This window comes from Columba livia, chromosome 3, assembly GCF_036013475.1.
Source record: "Columba livia isolate bColLiv1 breed racing homer chromosome 3, bColLiv1.pat.W.v2, whole genome shotgun sequence".
NCBI lineage: Eukaryota > Metazoa > Chordata > Aves > Columbiformes > Columbidae > Columba > Columba livia.
In genome coordinates this window covers 87,348,749-87,362,903 of record NC_088604.1, presented here as the reverse complement: position 1 = coordinate 87,362,903, position 14,155 = coordinate 87,348,749, and the positions used below count along the sequence as shown (strand labels likewise).

The following is a 14,155-nucleotide window of genomic DNA, read 5'->3' as shown; positions in this document are numbered from 1 at the left end:
TCCCGGCTTGTCCCCTGGAGCGGCCGCCCCTCTGCCAGCAGCCAGAGGGTTGTGCCCCAGCTCTGCTGTCCCCAGAGTTGACCGCAGACAACTTTCACTCCCTCATCTCCTCTAATTGCGGTCAGCACCCCCCGGGATGGGGGAACTCATAAATACCACGGAGCTGTGAGGGAGTCTTCCAGCCAGTAATTGGCTAAACTTTCCAGATGCACTTCCAGCAAGAAATTAAAAAGCAATGTGACCCTTGTCGAGGGCACAGGCACCCCCCCCGCAACGCAAACACCCTGTCCCAGGAAAGTCCTGTCCCTGCAGACATGGGGCTGGTGGGGCCAGCAGGAGCCACAGTGGCAGGAGGCATTGAGGAGGGGGCCATAAATCAGGCCTCTCCTGGCCCCTGCTCCCCCAGACCCTTATCAGCACCACTCGGCAAGGTGGGCGCTACAGGAGGGATGTGAGCAGGGTAGGCACTGCCGCTGGGGGAGATAAGGGCCCACCAGGGCAGACACCACTCCCTTGGGAGCCTCCAGACCCTGCAGGCACATGGGCCTGGCCAGTGGCCACCCACCCAGCACCTCCGGGGCAGGGCATGGAGGTTCCCAGGGCAAATGTGCTTCTTCCTCCTTGCTGCTCTTGGCCCCTGGCAGCACCTGGTGGCCTCACAGTCTGGCTCTTCCCTTTGCCATAACAGCCTGCTGCTTGCAGGCCCAGTGCCTTAACCCTGTCAGGCTGTCACTTCCCTGTCCCATCTCCCCTTTGTCACACGAGAAACAGCCTTGGGTCTTAATTAAAGATAAACAAGTCAGGAGCTTCACATTTAGAGAGCGAAACGGTGTGCACCTCTGGCAAGACACCCCCTTTCCCTCTGAGTTACAGAGAGCCTGTCTTGCTGGGGGCCATCTCGCCTGCACAACCCTTTCCCCCAGCACCCCAGTGACACCATCCCTTCCAGATGAGCTTCTGCTCCCTCCAGCAATGCTGCAATGGGAGAGGAGACGTAGCAAAGTCTGTCTCCCACTGGAGGTCTGACTCTCGACTCAGGCTCCAGAAAACATGGCACCACCCAGCAGAGCTACCAGCTCGCTGGGCTCTGAGGGAGGCCAAGGAATTGGGACAACACGAGGTGCACAGCAGAGAGGTAGGGGACAGAATCCCTGTGTGGAAGAGCAGGGGAAGGCAAGAGGTCCTGGGCAGGGCTGCCTGTGACCAGCAGGGTCTGGAGACGTGCAGGAACGGGGCCAAGGGACCAGAGGAGGCTTTGGGAGGGAAACATGTCCTTTGTGTGCGGGGCTCCTTTAGCCCCTCGCTCTCTGGGCACAACTACTGCCTGGGCAGAAATGATGGTCTCCAGCTGCAGGGCTTGCAGGCAGGGGAGTGGGATCCACTCTGAGGGAGGGTGTCCTCCAGCACTGGCATGGGGTGGAGAGGCAAAACCATGTGTGCTGCGGCTCACTCGTGGGCAGCCATGGCTGATGGCTGGGAAGCAGAGGCCAGGGTCAGCGCAGGGAGAGCAGCCAAGAGGTCCCTGTGAGGCAGGACAGGGCTCTCTGGACAGGGCACGGAGGAAAGTGCCTGGGGAGTGCCAGTGATTCACAACATTGTGGGCAGGCACAGATAAGTGGTTGAAAGGTCTCTTGCCCTGCTAATCCTGCTTCCCTCCGACAGCTTTAAATCCATCACTTAAAAATTCAGTGTTTCTCTGTTGGAGAGCTGGGTGGCCTACAGGATGAATGGAGCTCTTCACCCCTGGGGCAGCAGGGAGACTCCAGAAAACAGGGCCAGGAAGGTGCTGGCATGTTAGCACGTAGCTGGGTTATAATTTACACACATACGCCATATGCTTACTCCTATTAGCATCTCGGCTTGGAAGGCACCCAGTCTCCCTTCACCCCTGAAGGAATGGGCCTCATTAAAAAGCACTCGGAGGCCTGCATGGCTACATTTGCCTGTGAAATAGAGGCAGCTATGTGAAGACCAAAGGCAAGCCTTGAACATCAGACTCACTCTCTTTGATGAAGTAAGAAAGATGGCACTTTTCATGGTGGACAATCTGAAGCTGGCCATTTTCCCTGAGGGGACATAGCACACAAAGATATCCCTGCTGTAATTTCAGTGACCTCAGGTGGCATGCAATAGGGATCATTTGAGTTTGCATATTTAAAATAACACTTATGAGAGATTGCCCAAGGGTCCAGTAAAGATCAATTAGATGGTAGGAGAGAAGTCTGTAGCTGCATGACTAGTTCACACAAGCCAGGACCTTGAGGGCAATTAAAATGTGTTCGAGTCCATGCTTAAGTATGGTTTTATTGTCACTAGCATTATTCGCGCTGAGTGTGACAAATGCTGTACCCCTCCTGAACTCCTCTAGGAAAGATACGACCATTTCAGAAGCCCCAAATAGGCCTCAGAGGGAGGTGAGGTCCTCAAGGGTCGAACACAGGAGTGCTTTGTCTTCAGGTGGATTTCAGGTCTCCAAGCAGCTTACTCAGTCTCCCACCACTCTGGAAGGCCACAACCCCACATGATCCCCTCCTGTCCTTTTCCACTGTGTTTCTATCATCTTCAGTGCTGTAAAGCCAGTTGCCTGCAGGCAGGCCAAGCGCAGGGTCCCAGATGGAGGGCTGGGGGGAGGAGGGGTGCTGAGTCTGTATATTCTTCCACATCTCCCCCTGCACACTCCTCCACGCAGAAATATCCGTGCTCCTATCAGCGGTTTTGGAGCTGACGTCCATCGTGACGCAGGTAATGTGCTGCAGGGGCTGCAAGGAATGTTCTCCTCTGGGCCAGGCTCCTAGACCCTACCCACTCCAGCTGAGGAGACCTCACACTTGCCCCATCGCTGTCGCCCACTGGACACTGCTGGGTCGTGTTGGCTCACTGAAGGTCGGGCCTGGTGACATGGTGGAGCAACACTGATTTAGATCAACCCAGAGAGCTACCCTTTTAAATTCTGCTCCCTGGCTCCCAGCAGCCAGTGTTTTCCTTACTTCAGACTGCTAAAAGGCCAGACTGACAGAAGCCCTTGCATGCCCTCTTGATCAGCATTTCCAAGCACTGAAACCAGGACTGCAAGTGTTGAAAGCACTGGAGCTGGAGCCCACACTCCCCGACTGGCGCCTCCATCGTGTTGTCGCAAAGAGGACTTGGACCACATGCAGGAGCGGTGGCTTGTATGCAGTAGTAGTGCCAGGCAAGAAGCAAGACCCCCAGGGCATGACCGTCAACCAGGGTCATCGTCACACCAGCATATACCTACTGTGGAAAGGTGTTTCCAGAGACCCTGTCTCCTTCCCTGTCCTGATTTGACCACATGGGAACCTTTGCAGTAGTAAGAAGTGTGATCAGGCACTGCAGGGCCAGGACAAAGGGAGTTCACATAGCGAACGCCTAAAGCAAGGTGCTGAAATCCTGTCATGCCTTGATGCACAGGGTCAGGGCTTTCTGACCAGCTGAAGAGCTAAATTCGTTCATCAGTGCCAAGCTATGGCCTCAGGTCAAATGCAATCTCCACCACAGTGAGAGAAGCAGCCTCTGCCCCTATTTAAATTCCTTCTTTCCTTCCCTCCTTCATTCCCCAGCATACTCTTCACCCCATCCCCAGAGCTCTTCCCTGTCTTGCATTGGCAGTCACAGGAAGGGACAAGCAGGGGCCAGGACACAAGGGAGAGCTCTGCTTATCTCTCCCAGAGGGAATTTCTCACCTCCACTCCGTTCTGCTCAGCTGCCCAGGAGGCAGCCCTGTCGCCAGAGGCAGCGTCTGGCCTGCTGTGTTGACAAAGTCACAAGAGATGTGGACTGCACATGGAGATCAAGGCAGGGCTGACACAGGATTTAAGCCCATTCCCACTGCTCTGCTCATCAGAGAAAGGAGGTGGGTGGGAAGGGGAGGAGGGTTGTATTCTGCACTGCACTGAGAGCCAGGAGCAAACTTCAGCTCCTCTGTTCCCCCTGCCCAGCTTCTCTCAGCCACTCACACTTCCCTGCCTGGTCCCAGCTGGAGTCGGCACAGGATTGACAGCCAGAGGCATCACTCACTGACCTTCCAAGACAGGACGGAACATTTTTTCCTCATATGCAAGTAGTTCCCATGTCAAACACACTAAGTTTTTGCTCCCAGACTCAACAGTGAAGCAGGCTCTTCTGGACAGGCATCCACAGAGCATGTTGTCTCCTTCATACTCCTCTCCTCTCCTCTCCTCTCCTCTCCTCTCCTCTCCTCTCCTCTCCTCTCCTCTCCTCTCCTCTCCTCTCCTCTCCTCTCCTCTCCTCTCCTCTCCCTCTCCCTCTCCTTCTCCCTCTCCCTCTCCCTCTCCCTCTCCCTCTCCCTCTCCCTCTCCCTCTCCCTCTCCCTCTTCCTCTCCCTCTCCCTCTCCCTCTTCCTCTCCTTCTTCCTCTCCTCATCTGGATGATTCCTCATTCAGATGCTTATCTGCTGAATTTGGCATCAACCCTTAGATCTGAGCAGCCTGCCCATGATCCTGCTGCACCCCTGTTTGCAAAGAATCCTGATGATGTACGCTGTAACTGCCTGGCACAGGAGGGCAAGTTAGCATTTGCCTGGCAGTTTTCACACACACTGCTCAACCGATTGCAAGTGCTCATCCGTGTCTCTGTTTAGCACAGAGTTCACTTGCTGGGAGGGGTTTGTTCAAGTCCAGAGGCTGGGACCAGAACTATTGACAACACCTCCAGCAGCAAGAGCAAAGCCCTGCTCCGAGTGCCCTCTCCCTGCATCATCCCAGACATCCAGGCTCTTTTGCCTCCCCCTCAAAACCGCCCAGCTTCTCTCAATGCCTGCCCCTTCCATTCCCCTCTCTGCCCTTACAACTCACTTCAGCTAGGTGGGAAACTCAGGTGTATTTTCCCCTCTTTAGCACACTCAGAAAAAGCCTCCTGTTTGCATTGCGGTGCTCCCAACCACTTTGTGCTCTGGGTGCTGGGGGCTGGTAAGAGGTCAGAGGAGCCTGGTGGTTCCCCAGGGCTGAGTGCACATCCTTAACCCTAAATGACTGCACTGGGAGCGAGTCAGTATCAGGCCCAGGGTAGCTGGCCTTACAAAGCTCATTCATCAGGCTTTGCAGAGGAGTGTTGTGGAGTGTTGTCCTTGCTGCTTTGGCAGGTAGGATAAGTTAGCAATAGCACTTCAGTGCTGGTGTAACAGTGGTCATGCTTCCCAGTATAGAAATACTGCTTTTAAACAAGCACCCCATACCCTTACGTGTCCCAATTCCACTGTGAGGCTGGCAATAATAAAGGCCAGCTTAGCCTGAAATAGCTGGATTGTAATGGTGCTCAACTCCCACTGAGGATAACAGCGAATCCCATCCCTGAGGGGCAGCAGAAGCAGTGGTGGAGAACTGTCTGGAAGCACTGCTGGGAGCCCCAGACACACAGCGATGTGGCTGCAGGACTGCTCACCAAGAGAGAACAAGTAGGACTTCCCCTTCTCTGACACACCGCCTCCACCTTTGTGTTGCCAAAACAAAGAGGTTTGGGTGTGATCCTACTCTGTGCCCAGCAGCAGCTTCGGTGGTTGCGTGCACAACGTGCCCACTCCCGGTGCTGCTCATGGAGGAGGAGGGTGTCTGTGCCCTGGGCACGTTCCTCAGCCCCTGAGGCACCATGCTTCTTCCTCTCCAAAGTACACACGCCAGCACCACCGCACCCTTGCTGGAGAGTTTTCCATGCTGCAAGCCAGGTTGGATGAGGAAAACTAGGCTCTTCCCAAGGTGCCCAGTCGCCTCCTAACACAAAATCATGGAGCAATTGATGCAGACAAGCACGTAGGGCAGTGGGAGGGACAGTGTGTGCTGTCCCAGCCTGACTAAAAGAGCTTATAGTTTGCAGCCAAAACTGGCTTGACCTCGTCCAGGATCGTCCCAGGGAGACGAACTCTTCTTGTCCAGTTTTCCTTTTCTCACTTTCTTGTTTTGACCTTTATAGCAATATCCAAGTAAACCCCTTGGGCTAGAAATCAAGGGGCTGCAGTTTTTCTCAGTGGTCAGTGGATGTCAAGAACAAGAAGGGATATGTCCCAATTCACCCTGCCATATCAGGCAGCACATACAGGTTCCTGCATCCCGCCACCAAAAACTGCATCTGTATGATGCAGGGCATTAGGTGTCAGAAGGAAAAAAGGAGCACAGAAGAATGAGAAATCCCCTGATGCTACATACACACATGTCTGCAACTAAAAGTCACCACCAGAACAAACTGTGAAGACCCCAGGCCAGGAGGAACAGAGTTACAATAGTGTCTCCATCCAGCTTAGCTCCCATGTCAAGAAGAGAAGCCTGTGCTAAGCAAGCTGTCAAAGCCTGCCAGAGCCAAGCTATACAGTCGTATTAGTTGCCAGGAGCAGAGTCTTTGGGCTATTCCATTTATGGTTTGTTGTTTTTTTTTTTTTTAAGCTTTACTTTGCTTTTTCCGAACTCCAGTCTCTGGCAAACATTCTGGACAGCGTGGTAACTGTGTGCTAAGTTTGGCCTGAAAGTATATAATCCTAATGAGAATAGAAAGACCTGACTCTTTCCGGGAGTTCCTGCTAGGCTTCAAAGGATCCAGGACTTACCAAGCCGTTTTGAAACCCATCCATGACTTCTGTCCCACTTTCTGATTGCTGCCGAGGAGGAAAGGCTGCATGCACGCCTGTGAAGGGGCACGGGGCTGGAAGAAATAAGCAAGGAATGTTCAAAGGGAGCAGGGTGGGAGAGGCAGGGGTCTGCACACAGTGGGAGACAGACTGGGGGGCTTTGTGTGCCAAGAGGGGACCAGGAGGAGCAGAAGGGATGTGCACAAGTTTTATTACTGTAGCTGGCATGGGTGTAGATGGCATGGTGGAGATGAGGGGGTAGGAGAGGAAGGGGAGATACCTATTAGTGTCCAAGGGGGAGAGCAGGTCAACAAAGGAGTAGGGTGGGGGAAGCAGGGCTGGGTGTTGGGGGAGGTGAACAGACAGAAGGTGGCTAGAAAAGACAGCCTGGGAGCACACGTTAGCCTGCGTGGATGCCCACATGTGTGCTGAGTTGGGGGTCCCATTTATTAATCTGCCAAACCCCTGGACCTTGTAATACTGTAAACACCTGCCCCAAAGGAAAGTGCTTCCTAGGGCTGGAGACGCTCCAGGAAAGCAGGCTCTATCATCACAAACACTTTACACCTTACACTGGTTTTGCTGCGTACGTCAGAGGGGAACAAATATGTGTTTGTTTCAGCAGGGCCACTGCTCTGTGCATAGATAAGTAGGGGACGAAAATGTCCACAGCCACTACCAGCAAAACACAGAGGCCCTTGAAACTTTTAGAGGGTTCCCCTCCACCGTCACCCTGGCAGAGAACAGAAATGCTGTGTGCTTTAGCAAGGAGGCCATGAACAATGAAAAACTAACACTGTCATAAAAGTGTTAGTACTAGCTCAGGATATCACATGAACTGAAGCAAAGGGGAAACTGGAGAGCTGGGAATGCAAGTCCAATCTAGCCAGCGAAGAAAAAACAGCGGAGCCCCTCTGCGTATCCCTCCTTTCTTGTCAGATCTAAGATTGCCCAAGTTAGGGCTGCACGTGGACATGCTGCTGATGGAGCTCTGTACAGGCAAAAGCCTGATGCTACACCAACAAGTATGCGTGCCACATTGTTAATGCAAAAGTGGGCTATCACCTCCATAGGCACTACTGGCATTTCAATGCCTGATTTCTCATGGGTGAATAAGCATCCAGCCATCCCGTTGCTGGAGTGCCTCACATGGAAAGCCGACTGCGATGCATTTAGCAGACTGCAGAGATTGCTCACCTGCCTGCCAGCTGCCTCCTGCTGCTCTGCCAACTTGCTTCATCACTCCCTCCTTGTGAACATCAGCCTTTTCGACACCAGTCAGCAGCAGTCGTAGCTGTTACTTCATGACTTACTCCACAGCAGCTGTTTGCCCAGAAATACAGAGGCAACAGCCTGTCTTCCCTGTGGGTCCCAGGCTGCATCCCTGGGGAGGACCCAGCCCCATCACTCACTCCCCACCTCCTGGCAGCAGCGAGGTGGGTGGCAGCATCTCATCCCATGCACAAGTGCCGCTGCACTCAGTGCTCAGAGCTGGCATGGCCAGGGCGTACCTTCGGTCTGTACCCCAGATTGTAGCATCCCAGCCCTTTTGGCAGCCTCAAGAGTGCATACACACACGCACACACAGAGAGCACACATGCTCTTAGGCTGGGCCCAAGCAGAGCCTCCGATGCAGACGTGCTCTCCTTCCCAGCACTCATGGACAATGGAAATGGTCTTATTGAAAAAGCTGCAGACAGAATGAATCACAGCCTCCTGCAGGCCTAGTCTCTGGGGTCTTCCCAAAGAGATGAGTTTGGCAAAAAGCAATCAGCCCATTGCCCAGAGCTGCCTTTTAGCTTCATGCAGCACCAGGAGGAAACACCCTGCTTGCCACTCTGGGGACCAGGCTCACCCCAGGAAAGGAGTGGAAAGGAAAAGTGCTCCAGCAAGATGGTGAAGAAGCCCCAGGTCCATAGTGGCGCCTGCCAGGGAACAGCATTTCTGGAGTCACAGCCCATGCAAGGAGCCATAAGTGTCGCAGGATGCAGGCAAAAGTAATGTTGTAGCAGTGAGAGAAAACAGAACTCCACCAAGGAAAGCATCCCCAACATTCTCCCCAGGACACGGAGGTGACTGCGTCTTGCTCTGGGCTTTTCTGCTCTGTCCTAGAAAATGTAAGAACTAGCACCTATTTGACTTGTCTTTCTCAGTCCTGGTTTCAATTGCTTGTAACTTGCCACTTTCACCACTTGGGCTGACATTTTGCAGACCAGGCATCTGCCTTAGCCTGTTAAAAGAAAAAAAAGGAGGGGGCGAGGGGGAGAAAGACCCACACACATTTAGAGATTTTTATAATTTTCAGAATACAAGGAAGAAAAAGAAGTTATTCTGCTCATGCCAAAAAAAAAAAAATCAGTGCTTACAACTGGTTAACTTCGAGTTTATAGTTTAAAGCAAGAAGTTGAAATTAGGCAAGGGAAGTACCTAGCTGCCAAGAATATGTCTCTGCTGTCCCTGAGAAAAATACCCCTGAATTTTGATCCAGTCACGAGCTTGATACACTGAACAGATTTGGCAGAGTTGGCGGCTTCATGCTGCAAAGTTTCTGCCCAAAGTGAGCATGCTGTTTGTCCACATGTACCTCCCAAGTGTCGAACCAAACTGGTCCTACACTGGAACATCTGCATCTCTCCATGTCAATGTGTTTGAGTGGGGGGCATTGATGGAAATTACGCTTTCTCTGCAGAACATAAGCATTTGACTCGTAAAATATTGCTGAATTACCCAGTCCCAATTGCCAGACATAACTGAAAACACTTTACAGGCCTGCCCTAACTTCATTTGCTTCACACACCTTTTGATTTCTGCCGTAACCAAGACTGTGTGCCACAAAGAGCTCTGGTTTCCTTTCCTAGAGATGCCTAATTTACATCCACCAATCCTGTGATCCATGCAAGTCAGAAAAACGCGTAGAAAAAACATAACATGATGATATAACTATAGTATCTGATGGCCTTACGCACCAGGGAGTTAAATCCTAGATACAAAGACAAACTTAATTCCATCGTTTCCTCACTGGGGAATTTTGACAATATTGGTATGTAGACTCTTAAAGCACCTTCACCTCTGCAAGTCCTAAGCAATGTTAATCTTGCCTCTGATTCTTTTACCTTGCACCCAGGAGAGGAATCAAGGTCTTTTGAAGCTTCTCCTCTCAGGGCATTATGCTTTCGGACAGTCACGGCAGAGCAGGGAGCACAGCCTGCACATATCCCCTCCCAGAAGATCTGGCTGTACCACAGCAAGCCCAGACACCCTTGGTGCTCCTCATCTCTGCAGAGGGAAGCTGGTTAAAGGAAGGCCACAGCATTTTTTGCCAAGGGCTACTGAGATGCATCTTTAAGGTTATATGGAGGTCCAGTTTTCCAGATTCAGCTTTCACATCAGTGGTCCAGAAAGCAGAGAGCAGAGTAAACCACAGTGTAAAACCACATAGCGCCCTTCTTACCAGGACCCCTGGGCACTTTGTGAGTATCAGTTTTACCTCTCAACAGACCAGAGAAGCTAGGTAATAATTATTACTTTTTCCTTTTGCAGAGAAGAAAACAGACACTGAACTTGAGGCAAATTTCCCACAGAAAACAGATAAGCCACATGCAGATTTATGAGAGGAACCCAGGTGTCCTGACTCCCTTCTCCCTGCTCTGGTCATGACAGTGAGCTGGAATAGCAATCGCCACATGCAGAAAATAATAACACAAGGCTGTTGTCTTAGAGAAATGTTGCACCCTCTGATTTTTGCCCAGACATTTGTGTCCATGTCTTCCTTGTTCTGCTAAATATTTATTCATAGCTATGCCTAGCCGCACTGATATTGATGGGTATAGCAAAGAGAGATGGAGGTGAAAAGAATCATGATTCAGAGTGATAGGTATTCATGGAGTGGGAGATGGAATAGGAATATTTTCCTCTCCTGCATTCTTTATTAGGATGGCAAGGTTTGTATGGAGAGTAGTGGGGCTTTCTAATTAGACCAAATGATGTATTTGGGAAAAGACAGACCATTTGTCAGGAGCTTGAGCTCTTCTTCAGGTCTGAAAGAGACACATCAAACCTCAAGCTAAGTACAGACTGCAAACAAGCATTCCAAGTTTAACTTCAGTGTGTCAATCAGCTAGTTGTTTTGAAGGAAAGGGGGTTGTTAGTGCATCCACAGTAGCAGGAAATATTAGCAAGGGAGGGGGGTAAAGGCTATTAGTTTCCATGTAGTAAGTAGAGGCAGAAGTTCTTGATGGGGGAATAGCAAGGGACTAGTGGAAGAGTGGAAAGCTGGGGAAAATTGTAAAACCAGTATTGGTGCTGCATCCTTGGTTTCTAGCATCCATTAAAGCCACACATTTTAATTCCCTTCTCAACTTTTGAAGGTGTTGCCTACTTTTGCCATAAGGATCAGGATCAAGTCTGTGACACCATGGCTGTTTGTTCTGTGAACAGGTCTCTCCTGCCTTTGTCAGCCTGTTCCTGTCATGTACTAATGACCCATGTGAGTTCATTCATGGCACAGGAGTGGTTTGGTCTCCCCCCTAGTTTCCTTGAATACACAGGGCATGCTGGAGGATGTGTGCCACGTTCTGCACGCCACTGCAATGGCTTTGGGACATCTTAGTTATTTTATCCTGTTACTCAGAGTCTGACTCCAGTGTGATGATGCCTTGTTATGCCACGTAAAATCCCTAGCGTGAACTGTTTCTTCCTAGCCTGAGTTAACACTAACACCATCCAATGCTTCACCTCTTTTGATGACTGCTCCCCCCTGTCTATGTCTTCTGCTGAGACCTGGCACAGGACTGGGATCTCCCTGCAATGCAAGCCTTGCACTGTGCCGGCTGCCCAGCCTCTCTGCAAGGGTTACAAACAGTTTATCCTGAGGCAGACAGGACTATGCTCATCCTCAGCCTGCCCCGAGTGCTGGGGGCTGCCATCACAGCAACCACACTCTGTTACACTGGATGCTGTAAATCTGGATGACTGTCTAGGAGGCGTGGGACAATTTCTGAGGATGAAAGAGGTGGGACCAGAAGAGCCTTCCCTCATGCCTGGGGGACACAGCCTGAAAAATACTCTTTGCTGAGTCCCCATCACATAATTCATTGCAGAGTAATTTCTTCCTGCTGCATCTCGCCCCATTTCAGACATCTCTCTTTTGACTCTCTCATCCCTCTCTCTCTTTCAATCCCTACTGTTTGTTTTATGAAACTATTCATCAGATAATTCCCACAGACGGCTCCCAGGCATCAGTTCACTCATGAACAGCTCTGTGTAAGTCTGCTTGAAATACCAGCTGCTCTGAGTGGATGGGCAAGTGCTATGGGATCCTTCTGCCCCTCAACATGAGGGGAATCCTTTGGATAGTGCGGATATGCTCAACTACAAATTCCAAAATGGTTTCCTGAGGCCACTCTGTCTGATGCTCATGTCCCTTTGGAGCACAGGGAATGCTCAAGGTGGAACAACCATGTCCAAAAGGAGCTTGCTAAATGAATAGCATTGGATCAGCTTAACCAGAGACGCAAACAGCTCTGGGAAGTTTCTACAGCAGGACCAGCAACACCCAGCTCTCCAGCAGGCTTTTACAAAGTTTCCATGTCCTGCTAAATTAAAGGACTGTAGAGGTTGATACATCACTATGCACTGCTTGCTCTTCCATGCTTTCCTCTGTGAGCAAAAACCGACCAAAGCTTTTTCTTAGGTGCATCCCCACCACCACAGCTGAACCCTTCTCCAGCTGAGATCACGTTGGAAAGCATTTCTCAGGGTGATGGGCTGAAGAGGGACTTAACCAAAGCCACTCAATTAGTTTGGGGCTTAGAAGGTCCTTTATCTTATGAAAAAAAAAAAAAAAAGAGAGAGATTAAAGCCATCTGATAATTTACAAAGTGCTTAAAAGTTTAAAGGGGAATTGGGCTTTTATCTGAACTATCAGGTAGCATGAGACACGGAAAGGCCACGCACAAGGCAGCCCCAGGGTACAGTCACTTCATTGCAGAGAGCTTGAGCTTCCAACCATGGATCTGATCCCAGTCACTGAAATTAATAGGCAGACTCTCAGGCTCTCATGGACTAGTAGCCAGGCCAGTCTGACATGTCCCCTTGGCTCAGACATGCAGTCACGTAACTCTCGCTTAGGAAGTCCTTGGGTGTCCTCACTTAGTGGTGCCTGACAGCTCCTGTGGTGAGACAGGCTGGATGTCCCGGATGCCTTTGAATGAACATCCTGGCATTGAGGGCTTCTTCCACCACACCGATGGCCAGTGCTTACTTAATGAATGTGTATGGTGTGCTGAGCATGCCCTAAGCAATGTATAGTTGGCCTGAGTGCTCTCAGAACCTTGCCCGACCTGTTTTCATTTGAGTTGGTGTTTCAAGCAGCCAGTTATTATTTGCATGGTTGAGGCCATCATTCATTATTCTCCTGGTAGACTTTTTCTGTCTTCCCAGCTCTCTCTCTGTTCATTATCCACTTTGGCCACTGCTGACAATGGTGTCCCGGCAGGCTGAGACCACCATCGAACAATGGAGGGAGGAACGTGTGTGGGACACAGACCATGCCCTGGAGCTGGCCCTGGATGCTGGAACTCCCTCCCGCAGGAAACGGGGACTCCCAGGCTCACATCAAAATGCCAAACTCAGCACTGCCTTCACATAAAGGAAACAAGTTGCCCTTTGAGCAAGAGGGCTAAAAAAGCCCAGAGTTCCTGGGGAAAAGGGGGTGTCCTTTGTCCCCAGATGCCTTCTCTTCACCCTTTGCATTAACCCTTCCCCCACAATGTGTAAGAGACAATAGCAGTGTGCATAATCTAGAGCTAGATACCTGCTGGTGAGCGGGCCATGTTCACATGTGGTGATGGTGTGGCCAGCTGATGTCTAACAGAAGGTACAACAGCTGGGTTCTCCCTCTTTTTCCCACAGAAATCACTGGTTTGCATCATTTCATCTGCCCTGGCAGCCACCAAGTTAGTGTTTTTGAAACTTCTACTGCTCTTTCAGATGTGGTTGAAACTGGGTGACATGTTGCAGAGCTACTTGAAGAGGGAAGGATGGACAGCCAAACAGGCGTTGTTTCCTTTGGAAAATGAGTTTTAAAAATATCCTGCAAACAAAGAAGACTTTCTTCCTTTGTGCTGACCTTAAGTGTGTACTTCACCCAGCAGGAAGTCCCAGCCTCATTCATCCTAGCATGCAGACAGAGCCACCTGAGCAGGCCCATCCTTACTTGACCAAACTCTTCACTCTCTCATGAGTGAATGAATCAAAAACTCCACCTTGTATCTGCTTTGCTGGCAGCCCATAAGAGGATCAAAATGTTCCCAAAGAAATCCATTATGCAAATTGTTTGCCAAGTACTCAACTTTTTTCAAAGACCCTTTTTGCAGAATTTCAAGACCAAGTTGAAGATGAAGATTACCTCTGGAGATTTTAGTGGGTCACTCAGGGAAACAGGGCTTTGTCAAGTAGCTAAAGCTCTGGTCTGAGGGTCAGGAGACCTGAGTCCCCTTCCCAGCTCTCTCCAGGAACTTCTGCATGATCTTAGAAAAACAATTTTGCTTTTTTTTATTTTCT

At 50.6% G+C, this 14,155-nt stretch overlaps 1 protein-coding gene across 3 annotated transcripts in view; it reads right to left on the bottom strand.

Annotated features, from left to right (window-relative positions):
• RSPH9 (radial spoke head component 9) overlaps positions 1-14,155 on the bottom strand; it is a 161,796-nt gene that overhangs the window by 31,366 nt on the left and 116,275 nt on the right. Inside the window, exon 5 of one of the 3 annotated variants that reach the window (XM_065058071.1) lies at positions 6,572-6,666. The exons of the other annotated variants lie outside the window; for them this stretch is intronic. Coding sequence (XP_064914143.1) covers positions 6,572-6,666 — 95 coding nt within the window. The remainder of the gene's footprint in view (positions 1-6,571; positions 6,667-14,155) is intronic. 3 annotated transcript variants of the gene reach the window in all.